Source organism: Electrophorus electricus, chromosome 15, assembly GCF_041902795.1.
Source record: "Electrophorus electricus isolate QZ-2024a chromosome 15, ASM4190279v1, whole genome shotgun sequence".
NCBI lineage: Eukaryota > Metazoa > Chordata > Actinopteri > Gymnotiformes > Gymnotidae > Electrophorus > Electrophorus electricus.
Window position 1 is genome coordinate 18,165,313 of NC_137511.1, and position 19,925 is coordinate 18,185,237.

Here is a 19,925-nt window from a genome sequence, read left to right on the forward strand (position 1 = left end):
ATATGGCGCAAATAATCACCGGATTCTCGGAAATGTGTAGTTTAAGATGCAGCTGCTTATTTGCGTTGCTCAACGCATACAGTCAACACGGATAAATGGCCTATTTATGATAGCACAGCTATATGTCATATAGCTATAGCTTATACATTATCAATTTATCTTTAGAATTTAAGCTCTGTAAAGAAGAGCGTAGACATTTAGTATATTCCACTCAGCTGAAGTGAATTGGAAGGATTTATGAAATTCATCTTTGTATTTGATGTATTAAGCTATCCTATTTATGTTTTCCTGTTTATCCTATTTATGTTATATGTGATCCTATTTCTTCACTGTCTAAACCACCCTCCAGAATGACAACTAAACAAAACAAAAACGGGTCATTTTATAGCACAAATCAAAAGAACATTTGATTTAATCTTTCCTAACTAGTCTTGTCTAGATCACTGAGAAATGTCATGGGCTTAGTAAGTTAAAAACAACAAAGAAGAAAAAAAAAAAAAAAAAAAAAAGTAGTGCCCGCACCCCAAACTGAGATTACACGTAAAGCAAAAGGAATTGCCGTTTTTATGGCGAAAATGAGCGCTCTTAAACAACGAGCTCCGGAGAAGCGAGGAGCCCTTGAACCCTTACTGTAAAATAAATATCAGGAATAAGGTGTAGCCCAACATCTTACTCTACCCGTCCAACAACTCTCGTTCCCCGCACAGCTACACTCACCTGTCACACTCAATGAGCACGTCAAGCAGACAGAATGGCTGGACAGGGGACGCGAAGAACTTGTGGACAATTTCTCATAATACTCGCAGTTTTATTTCGTTATACTGATGCCATCCGCAGGGAAGGTAAGTCGTTTTGGACATGCGGACCATGCAGTGTAAAACTAAAACTTTTATAACTCAGGATTACTTTATCAGTAGACCTGTCAGTATACCCACGAGGAAGTCTGATGGATGAAGCATCAAGGATGTCGATATCTGTTCTAGGTTTATAGCTCATATTATAGGCTGTAGGTTTCATTTCATTAATATTGCATTTTGCTAATTGTTGTTAATTAACGTGGCTATCTGGCTCACTCCGATCAACTCTGCCCGTCTTCTGCTCATTGCAGTCTTATTTAAAATAGCTTGTCGGGAAAAGCGCAAAATAAACCCTTATAGGAGCGATTTGGGCTTACCTGCTCAGTAACTAGCCTACACACCTTAAACGTAAGGTAAAGTTTGTTGGGTCTACTTCTGAAATGTAAATTAGCCTTAGGGATACTTAAAGAGTGGAGTCGGAACGAAACGAGAGAATGCATATGAATTAAACAAATACATTTATTAATAAAGACTACTGAGGTATTGTTGAGTGAAAGAGCAATCTTTTTTACAGAGATTGTCCATGAATACAACTATCAATCCACGGGGGAGGGGGAATTAGTATAGTAGATTTTCCAGAAAAACAGGACAGAGGTCTATTATCAGCTGTTATCATATATATATATATATATATATATATATATATATATATATATAGATATAGATATAGATATAGATATATATATATAGATATAGATATAGATAGATAGATAGATAGATAGATAGATATAGATATATATATATATATAGTGTGTGTGTGTGTGTGTGTGTGTGTGTGTGTGTGTGTGTGTGTGAGACACAGAAGAAAGTCAGGCGATACTATATAAAATATTCAAAACTGTAGGGAAGTACACAAGAATTTCAGAGAAAGTCGATGTTTTGGACAGAGGTCTTCGTTGTCTATGCAAGCAAAACGCTTTTAAAGTTCTAGGAGGAGCAATCCATTTATAAACTGACTTCTGACTGAAACATCCTGTTTCATTACTATGTACATACTTCACTACTTCACTCTATGTGTGTTAAAACTATTTCTGATTCCTGCAGCTCTTCTTGATTCATGCTGATTTTTTTTCTTCACTGTATTTAAACTGTGTGCCTTAAAAAATGGAACATAATTATACTGAGCCTTTAAAAAATGTAATTTTATTATTTATTATTTGGAACATCATTTTATTGCTTTGAGATGTTGTGCATTTAATTCATATTCATACGTTTACAGGTCTGTTCCGTGAACAGATATCAAAACTGAAAAGTTTCCAGATTGTCACACCTCAGCTTGTGCGTGATCGAAAGAGAAGGCATGACGACGTTAAACAAGCTACCAATCAGGTGCACAGAGGAGTGTGACTGTGCTATTGTCATGCTTTGTGTATAGTTATGGCATCCAGCCGCTGATTCATCTCACTGTATTTCCATTTGTAGACACTCCACTCTGAAGGGCTAACCTACATGATTAAGATAGTGGACACCATTCACTACATCAGCCTGACAAAAAACAAGTAGGACATGTCTGTCACTAAGGTTAAGGTTAGGCCATTACTGCTTTCAAGGGCATGACATCTTCTAATCCATGTCTGTTTCTGTCCTTTTTTTCCACAGAGACTTTTTATCACCCAGATTCACGGTGGTTTCTCATGGCACAAATAAGAGCCCGATGAAAATTGACACAAAAAAACCCGTAAGCCTCCTTTTGCTTCTCCCCATCATAAAAGGTCAATGAAAAAATCCCTGTTAGGTTCTCCGTCCTGGGCCTCATCGTGAACTGATGGTTTTGCTTTGAGGTGCAGGGTTGTATGCCACACCGGCCAGTCGGATGGGGTAGTGGTTTTGTATGATGATTTTGTAGAGATGTGGCAAAAGATTCCCCCTTTGGGGGGATGTTTGCTCCTGCATTTGTGTGCGAGGGAAAGGATGTACAAATTTGGGTACTGACCTTACTGCAATGGGAAGCAAGATTAGACAGACAGGTAGATAAGGTGGGTATCTACTGAAGACTACTGAAGACCCTGTCCTGAAGATATCACTGGTGGTTATGTGTAAAGTTTATCTGATAGTTAAATAATCCAGCACCATATAGCAGAAAACTGATGATGATTATCAGTGTTTCTCAGTTACGTGATTCATACAATTTGCACCTGAAACTTGAACGTCGGCATTCCGGTCATTCCAGGTTCGGTATGACTGGTTCTTGAGACCTCCAGCCTTTTAGAGTAGTGAGGTGTTGAAGGGTTTGAAGCTTACGTGGGTGGGCTTTGACGCTGGTTTATGACATCACCCTTTGTCCGTTACAGGCGTCGTGCCATTACAACGGCCACGTGGAGGGTCGTGAGGACTCCCTGGTCGCTCTCAGTACCTGTAATGGTCTCAGGTATGAGTTTTATGCCATTGAGGTGGATGAGGAAGATCTAGACTCAGATGTTTTTATGTTTGTATTAGGCAAAGACTTTGAGTGGTTTAGTGATCAAACATGCTGTGTTTAAATGTGTTTGACTTATTGATGCTATAGTAAAAGAGAATTCAATTAATCAGTCCAGTTCCTTTGACCTAACCGTGTATATATATTTAATCACTTTTTTGTATGTGCATAAGGGGTGTTATTTTCCTTGGCAACGAAAGTTACGGACTTGAGCCTGCCGTGAATTCTTCGACCAATGAACACCTCCTATTCCCATTGAAGCACGTCCAAACAGAGCCGTTTGTGTGTGGACTGGCCAATGACATATCTCACAGCAATGACGGCTCTCACGAGGCTGGCTTGTCTATGATCAAATTTTTACGGGTCAGAAAACCGCACCGTTCTAAACCATAATTCACATTTGGCTATGTAAATGCTCATTCACCTTTCTCATTCTTCTACCTTTATCCATGACAGAGAAAACGAAACTTACCTCAGACCAGATACGTGGAGCTGGTGTTGGTGGTGGACAACCAAAGGGTGGGTGCTTTACATTTACACTCAGAGCATTAACAGTGCCTCATGGGAAGTTTCATTTTACTGACCACTACTCTGTTTGGTTGCTGGCACAGTTCATATTTAAGAAGAGAAACGTCACGGCAGTGAAGAATGAGATGGTGCAGCTGACTAACCTGGTGGACACGGTGAGAATGTCCGGTTCAGACACCACATACATGCTCAATCAGGCTCTCATGTCATAGTGGGACCTAGTCATTTCCCCTGGAATTCACACGAGGGCATCCAAACTTGTTTACTAATCTTGTTTACTAAACTGTCTAGGGTTCAAGCTGTTTTACTCATTTTGTGAAGTTCTGATAACTTGCTGGACTTGGCTAGACCAGCGGGTGATGCGCTGAACATCCATGACTAGAGCTGCCATCTTTGTGTCCATTCTAGTACTATCAGCAGCTGAACATCCGCATAATCCTGGTGGGTTTGGAGATTTTTGAGGCCCAGAACCCGTTCAGTGTAAGCGGCAGCGCAGGAGCCGTCCTCGGGAACTTCGTCGACTGGAGGAAGACGAACCTGGTGCCACGCATCCAGAACGACATGGCTCAGCTCATTGTGTGAGTACGAGGACAGCCATGCCCACTTCCTCTGGGATATTTGACGCATAAAACTGTACCGGAGATGTTCCGGGTAGCCCGATCAGGTGAAATGCTTAAGAGGGAGTTTGAGGGTGGGTGGGTGTGGGGGAATACGTCATCATTAAATTCACTGTATAAGATATATGCAAAGTACGTAGTGGGTGATGACTGTCATTTTCAAATGCTTTTCAAATGTTATATTTGCAATGCTGTTAAACATTTAACAAACATTATTGAGCTATGACCCTCTGCCTGCTCTGCACTCATTGTCTTACCCTTGGCTCCCGTTTTCTCATTTCTCTGAAGGGGGCAAGCAGGAGCATACAGTGGTGGAATTCTGGGCATGGCCTTTGTGGGATCTGTGTGCTCAGTGAGCACTGCCGGAGGAATCAGTGTGGTTAGAGAGACATTATTGGGTCTTATATGTTCATAATGGAGGGCCATATGCTCCACCTTTCGTATTAAGTGTGTGATCGTGTTCTTCATGCAATAAACATTGTATTATTGTATGAGTGTGTGTGTGTTTTAAGTCACACTTCGTTCATATTATTGTGTGTTAAAACCAATATCTGGAAAAAAAATAAGGTTTTTCCACTGCCACACTTTTCTCTGTGCAGTACAGTGACAACCAGCTGCAGTACTATTCCACGGTGTTGGCTCACGAGATGGGTCACAACCTGGGCATGTACCACGACGACACACGCTGCCAGTGCGGGACCAACGGCTACTGCGTCATGGACTCCACAGCCACGTCAGTACAGTACCACAGCTCGGGTCCGCCAGCTGGCGTTAACACTGAGGCATGCACACGTAGCATCTGGGTCGCAGCAGCATCCTCTGGAAGGGCGCTCGTACTGAGCAGGCTCATCTCATTTTCTTTGCTATTTAAACTTGGGCTCGGGCTAGCGGTGAAGGTGCAGTCTGCTCAGAAAGGTGCTGGTGATAAAGGGAGGTTTTGAGATGATGTTTCCACTGATGTATATGCGGTACGCTGCCTAAAACCAGGAAACCAGAGTGGGACTGAGTGCAGCACTACGAATAAACAGCAGTTTTTGGGATATTCCTGCCAACTCCACCATGCCAGCAAAAAGTACAGAGCACAAAATGCAGTGTTCTCAGAAGTGTCCAAAGTACAGTATAGAAATTCCACTCAAAAAACTCCAAATTAGTTCTCATCCCTTTAGAACTGTGTAACTTCTTGAAACAAGTTATTAAATGTGTCAATCTAATATTAGCATTCATACAGCAATACATATTTTCATTAAGAGTTTCAAATCAGTTGAATTTAGTTGCCTTTGAGGCATGTTCTAGCATCCATTTTTTTTTAAATCAATGTGGGGACAAAGATTGGCAATTGTGGAACTTGCTTGAGGACCTGGCCAGTGACAGTGTATCAGTCTTCATCATCAGCTTGTTGGTTTCATTGATGGTCTCAGTACATATTGTCTGTAGGGCTGCATTCACATCTTCCATCAGCCTTTCAGATTCTTCACTTGGTTTTGGTAGTCTGTTACGGCTTGGATGTCTGTCCAGATTAGCCAGGATTTTCACTCTCACAAGTCACAGGTCATCAGCTCTGGTACTGAGCTTGGCACATCAACTCATTAGGTCTTGGTTCCTAAGTTTGAGCTGTGGGGATGATGATATCTCCCCTCTGACCTGTCTTCCTGGCTCCCCCTTGCCATAGCATATGTGTTGTACCTCATCAATCAAGTTGCCTTGTAAATTAAATATCAGCTGCCGCTTGAGGATGCTGGAACACTGCGCTATTAGTTGTTTCAGAGTTACTCTAGATGTTTGGTTTTGAAGCATCCATACTTCCCACATCCTCTGAATATACCCCCTCACACTTGGATTCCTTGCATAATAGCATTCTAACAGTCCTCTATTCTCCACTCTCATCCATGCATGTCTTCATCAAGAACTCAATGGGGCTATCCTCATTGCTGTTCTACATAGGGATGAACCCCCTCAGTGAGATCATCACCAAGAGTGGCTATAGATATCGGCTACAGAACAGAGTAACCATTGGTCACCTCCTCTACATGGATGACATCAAGCTGTATGTCAGAGGTGAATGAGACATCGACTCATTAATCCATCTCACCAGGATATACAGCATTTGGACTGGATAAATGTGCTCGATGGTTACAAGCAGAGTGAAGTTGGCGAGAACAGATGGGATCACACTACCCGTAGGTGATATAACAGATGTTGAGGGCAGCTACATGTACCTTGGAATCCCACAGGCAAATGGCAAAGCAGCTGCAGCCAAATACCAACCAAGAGTGAGGCAATTCCTGCAAAGTCAGCTGGAGAAACAAGAGCCGAGCTGTCAACATTTATGCCCCGCCGGTCGTCATGTACCCCTCTGGCATAATAAGCTGGCCTAAGGAGGAGATAGAAGCCAGTGACATCAAGACAAGGAAACTCCTTATAATACATGGAGGGTTTCATCCCAAATCCAGCACTCTGAGACTGTATGCTAAGTGGAAGGAGGGAGACCGTGGACTGGTGAGTGTCAGAGCCACTATCCAGGATGAACCAACCAAGATCCAGGAATGCACAAGGATTATAGCCCCAAGTGACAAGTTCTTAGTAAGTACCTCAGACAGCAGAAACCCGAGGAGGATGGAAACGAGGAGGAACAGAGACCATCATGGGATGCACCAGATAGTGGGAGTGGCTGATATGGAGAAATCCTACAAATGGCTGGAAAAGGCCAGATTGACAGACAGCAATGAGGCACTAGTCATAGCAGCACAGGAACAAGTGCTAAACACGAGATCAGTAGAGGCTGGGATCTACACCAAGCAGTACCCCGGATGTAGGCTGGGAAAAGATGCTCTTGAGACAATCCAACACATAACAGTTGGATGCAAGATGCTAGCAGGCAGGGAGTACATGGAAGGCCATAATGAAGTAGCTGGCATAGTGTACAGAAACACCTGTGCTACGTACAGGCTGGATATACCCCCAAAGGTGGTGGAAAATGACCACCACAACGTCAGGAACAAGGAACATGAAAAGCTTGAGAAATACCAAGAGCTAAAAGAAGAGCCGCAAATAAAGGTGAAGGAAACGGTGCTTCCTGTAGCAATCAGAGCACTAGGAGCTGTGATCTGCAAACTGGGAGAACTGCACCATCCTGGGACATCTTTTTTAAATGGAAGACCGTTGTTTTTTCAATCATTTACTCTCCAGTTCTAACACTCAAAAAGTGTGTGTGTGTGTGTGTCCTTGCAGTGGGTCGACTCTGTTCAGTGAGTGTAGTGGGAACGACTTTGCGACCCTGATCTCACGTGGGGGCGGGGTATGTCTGAAGAACCAGCCCCTGAACGGCAGCTTCATCAGCGTGGCTGAGTGCGGCAATGGCATCTTGGACCCAGAGGAGCAATGCGACTGTGGCCTACCGGGGGTAAGCATAGAGATGACATGGCCACTGGGCAGGGCCAATCGCTTTCATCAGCCTAATCAAACAGGCACTCATTTAAAGCTCCATATCAGATGAAGTCATAAAATAAGAATTGTAACTACTAGCTCAGCACTTGGAGAGGTGGGTTAAACAGTAATGAAAATGATGACGTATACATTTCTGATTTTGTGAGTTGTGTTGCAGAACTGCACAAACCCATGCTGCGATGCAGCAACGTGTACATTCACCAGGGGCTCTACCTGTGCAGCTGGCAGCTGCTGCAAAAATTGTCAGGTATGTCAGAATACTTACACAGAGAAACAAACTGCAGTTCAGTTACAGGTGAATACAAATATGCAGTGCTTAATGTACATCTGACACGTTTATCCAAATCAACTATGACTGAATAGAACTTGAGGGTCAAAGGCCTTCTGAGGTGCCCAACAGTGGCAGCTTGGCCATGAACCAGCAACCTTCCAGTTACAACTCAACTACCTTAACTGCAGAGCTACCACTGACCTGTATAGAGACTGTCATAAGTGGGATTTGAACCCATGCCTCCCGTTGGAGAACAGAAAGGCCAACTATTGGGAAGTTTGATCTTCTATTGTTGATTAATTTAATTGCAGTGAACATCTTTACTGTTATGGGGACCTGATGTGATCTGTATGTCCGTGTTTTGTTATATGTTACATCAGGTGTCAGGCTTTATTTCACTTAGCACGGAGTGGAAGCATTTTTTGCTGTAGATTTTTAACTCTTTGTCTTGCTTCATTTTGCTGTTGCATGAACATTTGTGCTGTGGGCTCCCATGGTCCTATAGTCAGACTCTGTTTGGATCTTATATGATGGCGGCTTCTCTGTTGCCTAGTTGACAGCAGTTCTGGGTCTTGGCTGTTAATGAGGGCTCTCTCTCTCTCTCTCTCTCTCTCTCTCTCTCCCTGTTCCCCAACCCCTTGTCTGCAGCTCTTGGTGTCTGGGACTCTGTGCAGAAGCTCTGTGAACGAGTGCGACCTGCCCGAGTTCTGTCTCGGTTCGTCTGGGTTCTGCCCACGGGACACCTACCTCATGGATGGGATTCAGTGTGCGGCCAATACGGCTTACTGCTACGAAGGCCGCTGCCAGACTTTGGACTACCAGTGCAAGCAGCTGTTCGGCTCCAGTATGGCTCCACGCTCGCTTCACGTATCCGTTAGCCAAGGGGCGGTCGAATTCCTGCTCCAATTCCTGGTTTTCCGCAGATGCTTGTAGTTGATTGAGTTGGTGTGACTGGTATGCCACTCCTTCCAGCACCCCTGACTCCTGTGGAAAAGGGAGTGTGGGAAATCTTTAGGATCCAGATTTGAATACATCTGAGGCAGCATCACTGTAGCCTCCCTTAACTGTAGTGTGACTTGTTCTGGTTGTAGTGTGACTTGTTCTGGTCCTTTATGGGCTGCCAGGTTGATGTTTAATGAGCTCACGTCATGTTTGAAAGGGTTTCAGCTGCTTGTTTGTGCAGCAGTTCAGACAGCTGCAGCGTGTCAATGCTAATTTAGCTCCACCTACTACCACTTTGTCCAATGGGAAAAATAGATGCTTCTGCCTGTTTTGAACCAGATGAATTTTGGAAGCTGTTAATTAACTCTTGTTCTATTTTCTCTTATTCCATCAACTTGGCAGCGGCAACGAAAGCGGACAACCAGTGCTTCCGCTATATCAACATGCAGGGCACCATGTTTGGGAACTGTGGATACTCCGGCTCCACACTGGTGCCATGTTCTTCGGCGTAAGACCTCAAACCTCCTACACACATTCATCTCCAGTGGTGGCTGTGTAGACAGCTCCATACTGCTTGAGCAATAGTGAAAGTGTAATGATAATACTTCAGTTGGATTGTTACTTCAATTGATTTGTGTGGTTATTTAGCCAAATTCTGTGGGTCAGGCCACAGCATCAGAAAGAATGCTGCTCCATTTTTTTGTTTTACCTTCATATGCCGGGCTTGCACTGTGAGATTTCAGTGGTCTTATAAACCAGAAAATCTCATCAGAATTCTATGTCTGACAATGCAATTGTTTTTTGCATTTTGATCTCAATTTTCTGACACTGCCGGAGCTCAAAAGTCGTGTCTTTGGTCACAGTGGCACTAAATTGGCATCCACATAATAGATCACATTGTGTATTCTACATCCACCTAACTTTACTCACAACTGAAGATATTTGTTTACGATGTGCAATTTGGCCTACATTAGCAAAATCGGGTCGATTTTTGCACAGTGTGAACCCGGATTAAGGCACATAGGTCTCACTAAAAGTGCCAAAACAACTGTGGCCAAAACAATGAACTACAAGTGGAATTGGAACTCTCTCTACAGTAACATCATGTGTGGGAAGATCCAGTGCACGAACTTTGACTCCAACTACCCTCCAGCTGGAGCGGTCATCAGTGTGCAGAACATCGGTCAGAACATCTCCTGCCGCAACGCCAACTTCAACCTGGGCCCGGACGTGATGGACCCGACCTATGTCCAAACGGGGACCGTCTGCGATACTGGCAAAGTGGGTTTGCGTAACTGCCCGTGAGGTCAGCACTTCTGGGAATGTATGCAAATGACCGTGTAACTATTCTTAACTAGAAAACATATTAGAACAACATTCTTCGAACAGTTTACTCATATACTTAGTGATGATGGTGGTTTTTGTTGATGTTTTGTACAAAACATCTTTAAACAACAATATAATAAGATCAGGCAGATGGATTATTATAAATTCTATTATAAGTTCATTAAGTTTCTTCATGTTTCATTTTGATGTTCCGTTCATCCTATATTATGGTGCTGTGTAATGCGATTTATTTAAAGACTGCAGACTCCATGTTGTACTTGATTTTGATATTTCTAAAGGAGACTGAAAATGTCGGTTGTGATCTTTACGGTCTGCAGGTATGCATAAAGTTCCAGTGTGTGAATTCGTCCGAGCTGACACAAACAGGGACTTGTAATGCCGGAAGCGACTGCCATGGTAATGGGGTATGTACCTTAGTTCCTGGGTAGGTATCAAGTTACTGGTACTGAGAAATAATTCAGCACACGTGACATTTTGGTGCGTGTGATCCATAACATCTGCAGTGGCAGGAGTTGAACGAAACAAGGAAATGGATGCAAATGCACAGGGACTCTAATCAAACTGAAACCCTGTACAAACAAAAAACATAATACGAATGAAATGCGAGGCGACACGGAGCACTGGAGAGGTAAACTAGAAAACGCAAATGCTAACACAAACGAGAGCAGGACGAACGACAACCGATGAGAAGGAAGGAGCGATCGTGATGTAGTCTCTGTCCGTGGTCTGTCCACAGTGTGGCCTTCCTTGAGTTCACTAACAGAGAGCATGATGATGATATATATATATTTACCATAAATATAATCCAGCTATTCAAGGACATTCTGACTTGGACTGTGTATGTGTTGACTGTGTATACATGCTGGATGTGAGCCGATTGCAGGGTAACATGAATGTATTGTAGTATAACCTGAGCAGAACACAGTGTAAAGTGAGTGGAATGCACTTTACAATGAACAGAATGCTGTGTAACATGAATGTATTTGTAATGTAGGTTGAGCTGATTGCAGTGTAACACAAGCATACTATCCTGCAGGTATGTAATAACTTGGGCCACTGCTTCTGCAACGATGGCTGGGGTCCTCCAAACTGCAATGTACCAGGAAGAGGAGGCAGCGTGGATAGTGGACCTGCTGAAATAGGTACACGTACACGCACAAACAAACACAAGGTTGTTTCAGAACGTGTACTGATATTTATGTTACACATCTTTTTATATATGGAAGCTTTACCATACACCTCATCATAACCTTGACCTTACTAAGAAAAAGGTTATCGTTTTAGTTGTTTTTTTACAAAATTATATATACATTTTGTACAAAGCACTTTATCCTCTCTGTGTCATTTTTGTCAAAATTGGGAAATTGTCCTAACTGTGTAGGAAAACCAGTGCCTCCAATATGTGAAACTGCTGTTCCTCCACATATGAACCTCCTCTCTCCTAACACCTCCCTCTCTTCTCCTCCCTTTCTCCTCTCTTCTCCTCTCTCCTGTGTCCCCACAGACTACTCGCTGAGGAACGGCCTGTTGATCTTCTTCCTGCTGGTGGTACCCCTGCTGGCCGGGCTGGTCCTTCTTCTCCTCTTCGTGTTCAGGCGGGACATGCTCCGCCGATGTCTGAATTGCCATGGCGACAACACACATGGGTGAAATGCTCCCACCAAAACAAACCAACCAACCAACCAACTAATCAAAAAGCTCATGAAATTGTAGTTCTTCATTGTAATTGTCTTAATGGGTCATTTCTAACTAAAGTAATCAAGTTTAACCTTTGTTGTGAACTATGAGCTAAAATAAAATATACCCTTGGGGCATAGTTATGTGGCTGTACAAGTAGGCAGCCATTCACTGATATTCTGTCATCTGTGCCAACTTACTGTATAGGTCAAACAGTATGCCTCAGAGAAGCAGCCAGCCGAGCAGCAATGTGCAAAGTGCCTCAGCCCTGCCCGCAACAGTCAGGACTCCTCCCACTAGACCGCAGGTAAATTCCAGCCGAAACACCTCAGCCAAAGGCATCTTTGGGCCCCACGTTTATACCGTCTCACAGTGGCACCGGAGTCCTTGTGCACCTCGATGGCTGATGCCGAAACAGATGCCCATGTGGTGTCGCATGCGTTCAGCTCCTTCTTGTCTTCATTCAGGTGCCTTAATGCAGCAGCTTGTGAATGGAGTGCATGTGAATCGCACTGCGTGCATTCACGTGAACTCTGCTCCAGAGATGCCCTACACGTCTGGGGCTGAACCAGCATGGTGCAAAAGGAACTTGCTTTTCCACTTCTGTACTTTCTTTTACCTGCATGCTTGATGTTCATGTGTACCCTAGGGAGACAGAAGCTGTGCAGGGTCAAGTCAGTGATTTCAGCCCGGGTGGGGCTTTGGCCAGGGTGGGGCGTCTGTAGCAGTGTGTCTAGTCCTGCGAGGTCGAGGGGGGTAGGTGAGAGTTGGAGACAGAGGGAGCTAAACTCCAACTTGCTGAGCAGGGTTCAGGACCACTGGTATAGACTACTGGAACTAGCCTTGCAAATAAGGTAATGGGTTTTCTCTGGTAACCACGGTGTTCTTTGTTGTTGTGTGTCTTCAGCCCCCACAATTCACTGCTGCCCCTGGAGGCTATGCAAGGTAATGCACACCACTCGCATTCTCCACATTCTCCATTATATCTTCTCTCTGGGTGGGGGTGGGTGGTGTCCTGTTTGGGTACCCTGTGATTCACCTGTATAGAGCAGGTAAGGCTTAATTACACAGTATATTTACTTAGCATAGTTACACAGCATAGTGCTAAACACAAGTCATGGGTTCCATTCCAAGGAAGCACAATTGGTGTTACACTGATATATGTGTAAGTTGGTCTAAATAAGAGCGTCGGCCAAATGTTGTAGTGTGTGAGTTTTTGTGTGGAATTTGCTCTTTCAATTTCCTTTTCCCTGTTCTGTGTGTTCTAACAGCTATGGGAACTGGAGCGGTGATGACACACAGATTACAGTTTCTACTTCACCAACACCCATTCAAGGACCTGGAGTCCCCAAGCCCATTCCACCCAAACAGGTTGTTACCTGAGCAAAATCATGAAAGCAAATTTGTGGCTTTGCACAAAATCTGTGACGGCAGTTACCACTGAAGAATTGCCCTGCAGTTCTATGGTTTTACATACTATCATTTTGAACACACTTTTTTTTTGCCACATTCCACATAAATGATTAGTGGTTTGGTTTTTATGGCTGCAGAATGTTAGCAACAAGTGTGTGTAAAAAATAAAGAAATAAATTTCCATGCCTATCTGTATGAAGGTGATTTTGCACATGTGGATTGTTTTATGATGTTACACACTTATGATGTAACCATATGTAATTAAACCAATGAATGTTTTTTCTTTTTTTACAAAAATAGCATTTGTACTGAAATTGTAATATATAATCTCATTCAAGAACAAATGATTTATTTTTAATAAAAGAAAAATATATATAAACAATAAAGTCATATTTTATAAACAATGACTTTTGTGTTTTCTTTTAAATACATAAATAAATAGATACTTTATTCCTTTTGGATTGATGTTATGGATTTGAAAGAGAAGACAAGCCATTCTGCTCAGAAGCCATTACATTCTTCTATTTGATAACCCTTTGTTTAATCCAGATGAATGCTATATAATAAATTTAATAATCACTAAATTTCATATACATGTCTACATTTTGATAGGAAGATACCCTCATATATATATATATATATATATATATATATATCCTTTGTACATACTTATTATTCAACTACCTCTCTATTTTGTCCAATCTAAATTCCCAGATAAACAGCCAAACACTGTTTACAACACTGTTAAATTAAACTTCAAATTGATTTAAAATCCAACTTTAACCTATTCTTTTTCGTGTCGTCACTGGTATTTATTTTAGATTATTTTCAACTTATTTAATTGTTTATAAATTGTGCAATGTCACGTTTCTGATATGTGATTATATTTTGATACAGTATAAATTGAAAAACCACTTAATTCACCATTTTGCGTGGGGTGTATTTACATGGTGCGTGACTATGCTGCCATCTGGTGGCATGGTGTAGAACATGACTAGAATATCAATCACATTCAAAGAAACCGATATTTAGAAAAACAGCTGAAAACGAAAAAGTATAACACTAATGTATGCAGGCTCGTACATTTAGGTGATTCGTAGATTTCTTGTTTGTTTTATTTATTTATTTTTGTTTATTTTCCCTGTCCGACATCTACGGCGAGTCGGCAGGCTCATTCCCGTACATAGCAACGCCATCGGCAGCGTTCGGGCGGAGCGAGTCGCCAGACGGGAACAATGATGTCGGAGCAGGAGGCTCTGAAGAGCTCCAGCGCCAGGAACCGCGGAGGAGTGCAGCGTGTGGAGGGCAAGCTGCGCGCCAGCGTGGAGAGGGGGGATTACTACGAGGCCCACCAGATGTACCGCACTTTATTCTTCAGGTCTGACTTATTCGTGTCGAAGTGCTGCCGCGGCCGACGGCTCCCTGGCCTGGATTTTCGAGATCTTTCTCCGTCAGCGACGCACCGTTCGTCTTACATGATTGGCTGTTTTTTTTCGTAGAGTCCCGCCTCTCTAACCAGATCCGTTTGGTGGTTGGTCCGTGTAAATGTCACTCACTCGGTATTGCACGGTTGTTGGCTAGCTAGTGAACTAGCGTCTCAATAATGGAGGCTAGTGAGCTAGCTAGCTAGCTAGCTAGCGCAAAATATAGACCTAGCCGTATTATTCGCCGTTTGAAAACCTTGTCAGTTGCTCGGTGTTATGAATGAACATTACACCCAACAATTTCGGTGCAAACTGTGTTCCAATAATACGGACGACAGGAGCAGTTGGTGAAGTCCAGGTGTGACCCGAGCTAGTTTGGCTACGCTTGGCTAGCTACCCACTTGCTTGTCTTCGGATTATGACCCAAAATATTAACGACATCTAGCTTGTCAAGCGTAATGTTTCCGCAAAAGAAGCAAAAATAAAAGTCAACACTGACTCGCACAGATTTGTTGTGCCACTGAGTGAACTATCTAGCTAGCAGACTTTACGGACTGGTCTTTCATATGCTCTGCAGCTACCCCCCTCATGGACACAGCAGTCCCAATAACTTCTTTAACCTAGATGTCTTCTGTCTGCTGGTGGCAGGTATATGTCGCAGTCAAAGCATGCAGAAGCCAGAGAACTGATGTACAACGGAGCACTGCTTTTCTTCAGTTATAACCAGGTATGATGTGGCCCATGCTTCTTTTCATTGGCTTAAAGGGTTCCTACTTTTCTGTTGTATGTTTGAACATTTCATTGTACACGTAGACAACTTTGCCTTCTCATTTGTTGTGTCTTATTGTGTGATTTACATTTAGCTGATGCTCTTATCTAAAAAAAAAGACCTGGTTCTTCCTGAATACAACTTGAGCAATTAGAGGCCCAATGAGTGAGCTGTCCAGCTGGTGGACTTGTCATACAGAACCTTCAGATATTCTGCAGTTGTTCCCCTCCAGTACACAGCAGTCTGAAGTCCACTGCCGGCCTTGTTCAGGGGCACAGCAGTGGAAACTTGGTGGTGGTGGAACTTCAACTGGCATCCTTCCAAGTACCAGTCAAGCACCTTAACTTATCACACCACCATGTGATGGCCTAAATAAAGCCCTGTCATGGGTCGAGTAAAGCGTGAGGAAAGGAAAAAAGGTTTGAAGTTGCACAAGGAAATTGACAGGTGCTGTCACTGTTGCACTAATTATGCTTAATATGTCATAGGGTGTATCACAACTTTATAACAAAGGTAACTGTATTGTCCAGAGCTCTAATTCATTGTTGCTCAGATAAGATCCTTTTGGGGGAACCCTGAACACAGTTTGGAAGTGTCCCTGTCTGTGTGTTATTAACAGCAAAACAGTGCAGCGGATCTCTCTATGCTGGTGCTCGAGGTGTTGGAGAAGTCTGAAGCCAAGGTTGAAGAGGACATATTAGGTAAGCTGTGAGTTGTTTTGACATCAAAGACTATATGTTAGAAGGGTGTGTGTGCTTGCATAGGATATCCAACAGGTCTTGTTTTTACAAAGTTTTTTTTGTTTATTACGTGTTAGGGAGAGAGCTTACTCTGTTAGTTGGTTGTGTGTTATAATGACACCATTCCAATTTTGTCATATCGGAATTACAAACAGAATCTGTTTCTCTAGAGAATTTGGTTAAGATGTTTAGCCTGATGGACCCGAACTCACCTGAGCGGGTGGTGTTTGTCTCCCGGGCGCTCAAGTGGTCCACGGGGGGCTCAGGGAAGCTGGGTCACCCCAGACTGCACCAGCTACTGGCAGTCATACTGTGGAAAGGTACTTCAGGCTCTTGCACTCAGGAACGGTCACAGCTACGTATCCAATCAGTCTGTGTCTTTTTTTTAAAAAGACACGTGTGTTTATGCATATGTATCTAAGCCGCATGTCCCCCCCCTCCCCCCAGAGCAGAACTACAGCGAGTCGCGCTACCACTTCCTCCACTCCTCAGATGGGGAGGGCTGTGCGCAGATGCTGGTGGAGTACTCGGCAGCCCGCGGCTTCCGCGCCGAGGTCGACATGTTCGTCGCTCAGGCCGTGTTACAGTGAGTGCGCTGGCGGATTTGTGCCGTTCACGCTAACGCTATAGGCACGCCGAGCCTCTCCACAATAAGCATTATTACAACTGCACTTTACATTGAGCTAAGCTACCAGAAGGGACAGGAAGACGTCTGTACAGGTGTCGTTCTGTTTAGCTTGGAAATCTTATACTGATTAAATGCAAAGCGGGGAAATCGTTAGAGGCCAAGAATGTTGGCATTGTTTCCCCTCACCTTTGTTCTTTTAGTTGCTTTTCCAAACCTCGACCCTCTGCCGACATGTCCGCAGGTTCCTCTGTCTGAAGAACAAGAGCAGCGCGTTAGTGGTCTTCACCACGTACACGCAGAAGCACCCATCCATAGAGAAAGGCCCTCCGTTCGTACAGCCTCTGCTCAACTTCCTCTGGTTCCTGCTCTTAGCAGTGGAAGGGTACGAGCTGTTCTGCTCTCTGATTGGTCGGTTCTCGAATTGCATCTGTTTCGAAGCATTTGCTAACAGTCTGAGCACCGAGCAGTAAGGCACGTGCGCGTGTGCTCTGGCTGAGTGTGAGTGCCACATGGTGGCCAGTTCTCACGTGCCTTCCCACCTCTCCGGCGGGGTTTTTCTTTTCTGTTTACAGAGGGAAGCTGGCAGTCTTTACAGTGTTATGTGAACAATATCAGCCGTCGCTGAAAAGGGATCCCATGTATAATGAGGTGAGTGTGTGTGTGTGTGTGCGTGCGTGCGTGCACGCAGAACTTTTCTTAAACTTTGATATCTAACTTTGTGGCCCAGAGAGCTTACTATCTTGCCTAATTTTTTTCCCCTAAAGTGTTTTGTGAGAAGAACATTGTGTACTCTCAGCAGTGGATATGCTCTGTCTGTTAGTGTGTAACGGAGCGACGTTTAGAAAAAACCTAGAGCAGTCAACTAAGCATGGTGACTCACTACAAAGACTAACTCTGCTAATTTGGACCTGCGCTTATTTGCTGCAGTCTGATCCAAGCATTTTTATGTTGCTCATTTTCCTTAGAAAAACACTGGCTCAGGGAGACGCTTGTGATGGTGTCTGACTATTGATTCATATTTCTAAGTACTAAATTGTGAACAAATTGCACCTCTTTAAACAGGTTGTTTTGCATACAAGTGTCTTTCAAAATGTGTGTCCAAGCAACACTTCAGCACATCTAACTGTAACCCTCAGGCCTACAGCTTAGTGAAGAGGTTTGTGGTTGTTGTTCTGTTTAACTGACATCTTGCTGTGTGTCTCTTCAGTACTTGGACAGGATAGGACAGCTGTTCTTCGGAGTGCCACCAAAACAGTCCTCCTCATACGGTGGCCTGCTAGGTACATTCTCAGAGCTTCTTCAACCCAAGCTTCACTCTTACTGATGCTAACGTAATCCACCTTTGCCTCTGAAATGCAATATGTGATAGGGCAGGTCAGTCAATGTAGCATCTGTTGACCTTCTCTAGCTCATCTGGTAGCAACACCAAGGTCAGGGGTTTGATTCCCTGGGCACACAAGTACTGTCATACTGAATTCTCAGTAAGAGCGGATGCCAAATGCTGTTAGTCTCTTGGGTCTGAAAGGTCTGAACAGCGAGCGTTGACTAATTCTGACGTCGTTGAACGTTGTAGGGAACCTTTTGAACAGTCTGATGGGTTCGGGTGAGGACGAGGAGGGAGAGGAGGCTCACGAGGACAGCAGTCCCATCGAGCTGGACTGAAACTGTCTGACACGCAGAACCAACTTCACAACCCCCTCCACGCTCAACAAGACACCATACCAGAGTCCTCGTCAACACCAAAACAAAAAGAGGGCGCAAAAAAACCCCCAACACAACCTTCATTCTCAGCCCACTCGGGACTGAAGCGAACGATGGAATGCGTTTCCTTTCAGGCAGATGGGGGCACCCTGGAGTGAGCCATCACTTCTCTCCACATTTTAGTTCGTTTTCCCGATTTGTTGTTGGTTTTGTTTCTCCCCTCACTACTTGTAGTTCTAAGTTGAGGTGGCTTCATCAGTCATCCTGGAGCACTTTGCTTCTGCTCCTGTCGAACCATTAATAAAAATGTAATGGGAGGACCCAGAAAAACCCCTCACATTTTAAGACATGTATTTCAGTCATAATCACAGCAACACTCTGACTGCACCCCTACTCAGTTTTGTGGTTGAGAGTTCCTTGTTTGCAAGGGCACCCAAGCCAGAATCGTTCCTAAACAGCCACAGACCGTCGAGGGTGTTAATTATATTGAAGGTGAATTACTTAAACCCCTTAAAAATGCTCATGTGCTTTGATGTGTCTCAGTATACTAGACAAAGTTTGGGAGCAGCGTGGCTGTGCATGTCTGTGTCTGTCTTACCAGAGCGGTATTTACTGTGTCTTTTAGGTTTGGAATTTACTTTGCCACTATTCCTGTTTTTACCACCCACACATGTCTGAGTAGGCGTGGGATATCAAAACTGCAGCTTGCTGTCCTTAGTATGCTGGTCATCTTAACAGTCATAAGCAGGTGCATATATATAAAGTTTTGTTTGTTTTTCGTCTGCTGATTTTTGGAAAAGCTCAATAAACAAGACACAAATAGGAACAGTTTTTAAAAAAAAAAGGTTTTCTCTGTCCACAGAGTGAGCATTCTGGTGTGTGGACTGATGTGCGATTTTGATTGATTATAACTGCTGTCTGGTTTAGGGAAAAAATATCAACTGCCACTTCAGCTGTATTAATAAAGACCAACCCTTCTCCCCCCTCTAACGATTACTGCAGGTCTATGGTTCTTTTTCTGGCATTTAACATTTAAGGTTTAAATAAACCTTAAACTTTCTCCTTTTTTTTTTTTTGCATTTGCTAAATAACACTGCTGTCAGATGATAAAATGAACTTCCTTGTAACTCTGCTATGGAGCTCAATCACAC

The 19,925-nt window shown here is 43.6% G+C and overlaps 2 protein-coding genes across 3 annotated transcripts; both read left to right on the forward strand.

Moving 5' to 3' along the window:
* Positions 1-685: 685 nt before the first annotated feature.
* Positions 686-13,909, forward strand: adam9b (ADAM metallopeptidase domain 9b). The gene is made up of 22 exons (XM_027018645.3): positions 686-842; positions 2,077-2,186; positions 2,280-2,356; positions 2,457-2,535; positions 3,149-3,225; positions 3,447-3,636; positions 3,730-3,792; positions 3,885-3,956; positions 4,210-4,379; positions 4,707-4,797; positions 5,018-5,151; positions 7,647-7,818; positions 8,020-8,109; positions 8,782-8,977; positions 9,478-9,583; positions 10,173-10,356; positions 10,740-10,826; positions 11,459-11,564; positions 11,927-12,068; positions 12,307-12,406; positions 13,007-13,044; positions 13,371-13,909. Exons 1-22 carry the CDS (start codon positions 752-754, stop codon positions 13,480-13,482), a joined length of 2,487 nt encoding a protein of 828 aa, XP_026874446.3. The 5' UTR covers positions 686-751; the 3' UTR covers positions 13,483-13,909.
* Positions 13,910-14,691: 782 nt separating this feature from the next.
* On the forward strand, positions 14,692-19,764 carry get4 (guided entry of tail-anchored proteins factor 4). 2 transcript variants are annotated; one of them, XM_027018642.3, is made up of 9 exons: positions 14,692-14,890; positions 15,585-15,663; positions 16,325-16,406; positions 16,601-16,765; positions 16,893-17,031; positions 17,315-17,455; positions 17,646-17,721; positions 18,281-18,353; positions 18,647-19,764. In XM_027018642.3, exons 1-9 carry the CDS (start codon positions 14,748-14,750, stop codon positions 18,733-18,735), a joined length of 987 nt encoding a protein of 328 aa, XP_026874443.1. In that variant the 5' UTR covers positions 14,692-14,747; the 3' UTR covers positions 18,736-19,764. The 2 variants fall into 2 exon arrangements, with proteins under 2 accessions (XP_026874443.1, XP_026874444.1); XM_027018643.3 differs by having other exon boundaries at positions 14,693-14,890; positions 16,616-16,765.
* The last annotated feature ends 161 nt before the right edge of the window (positions 19,765-19,925 follow it).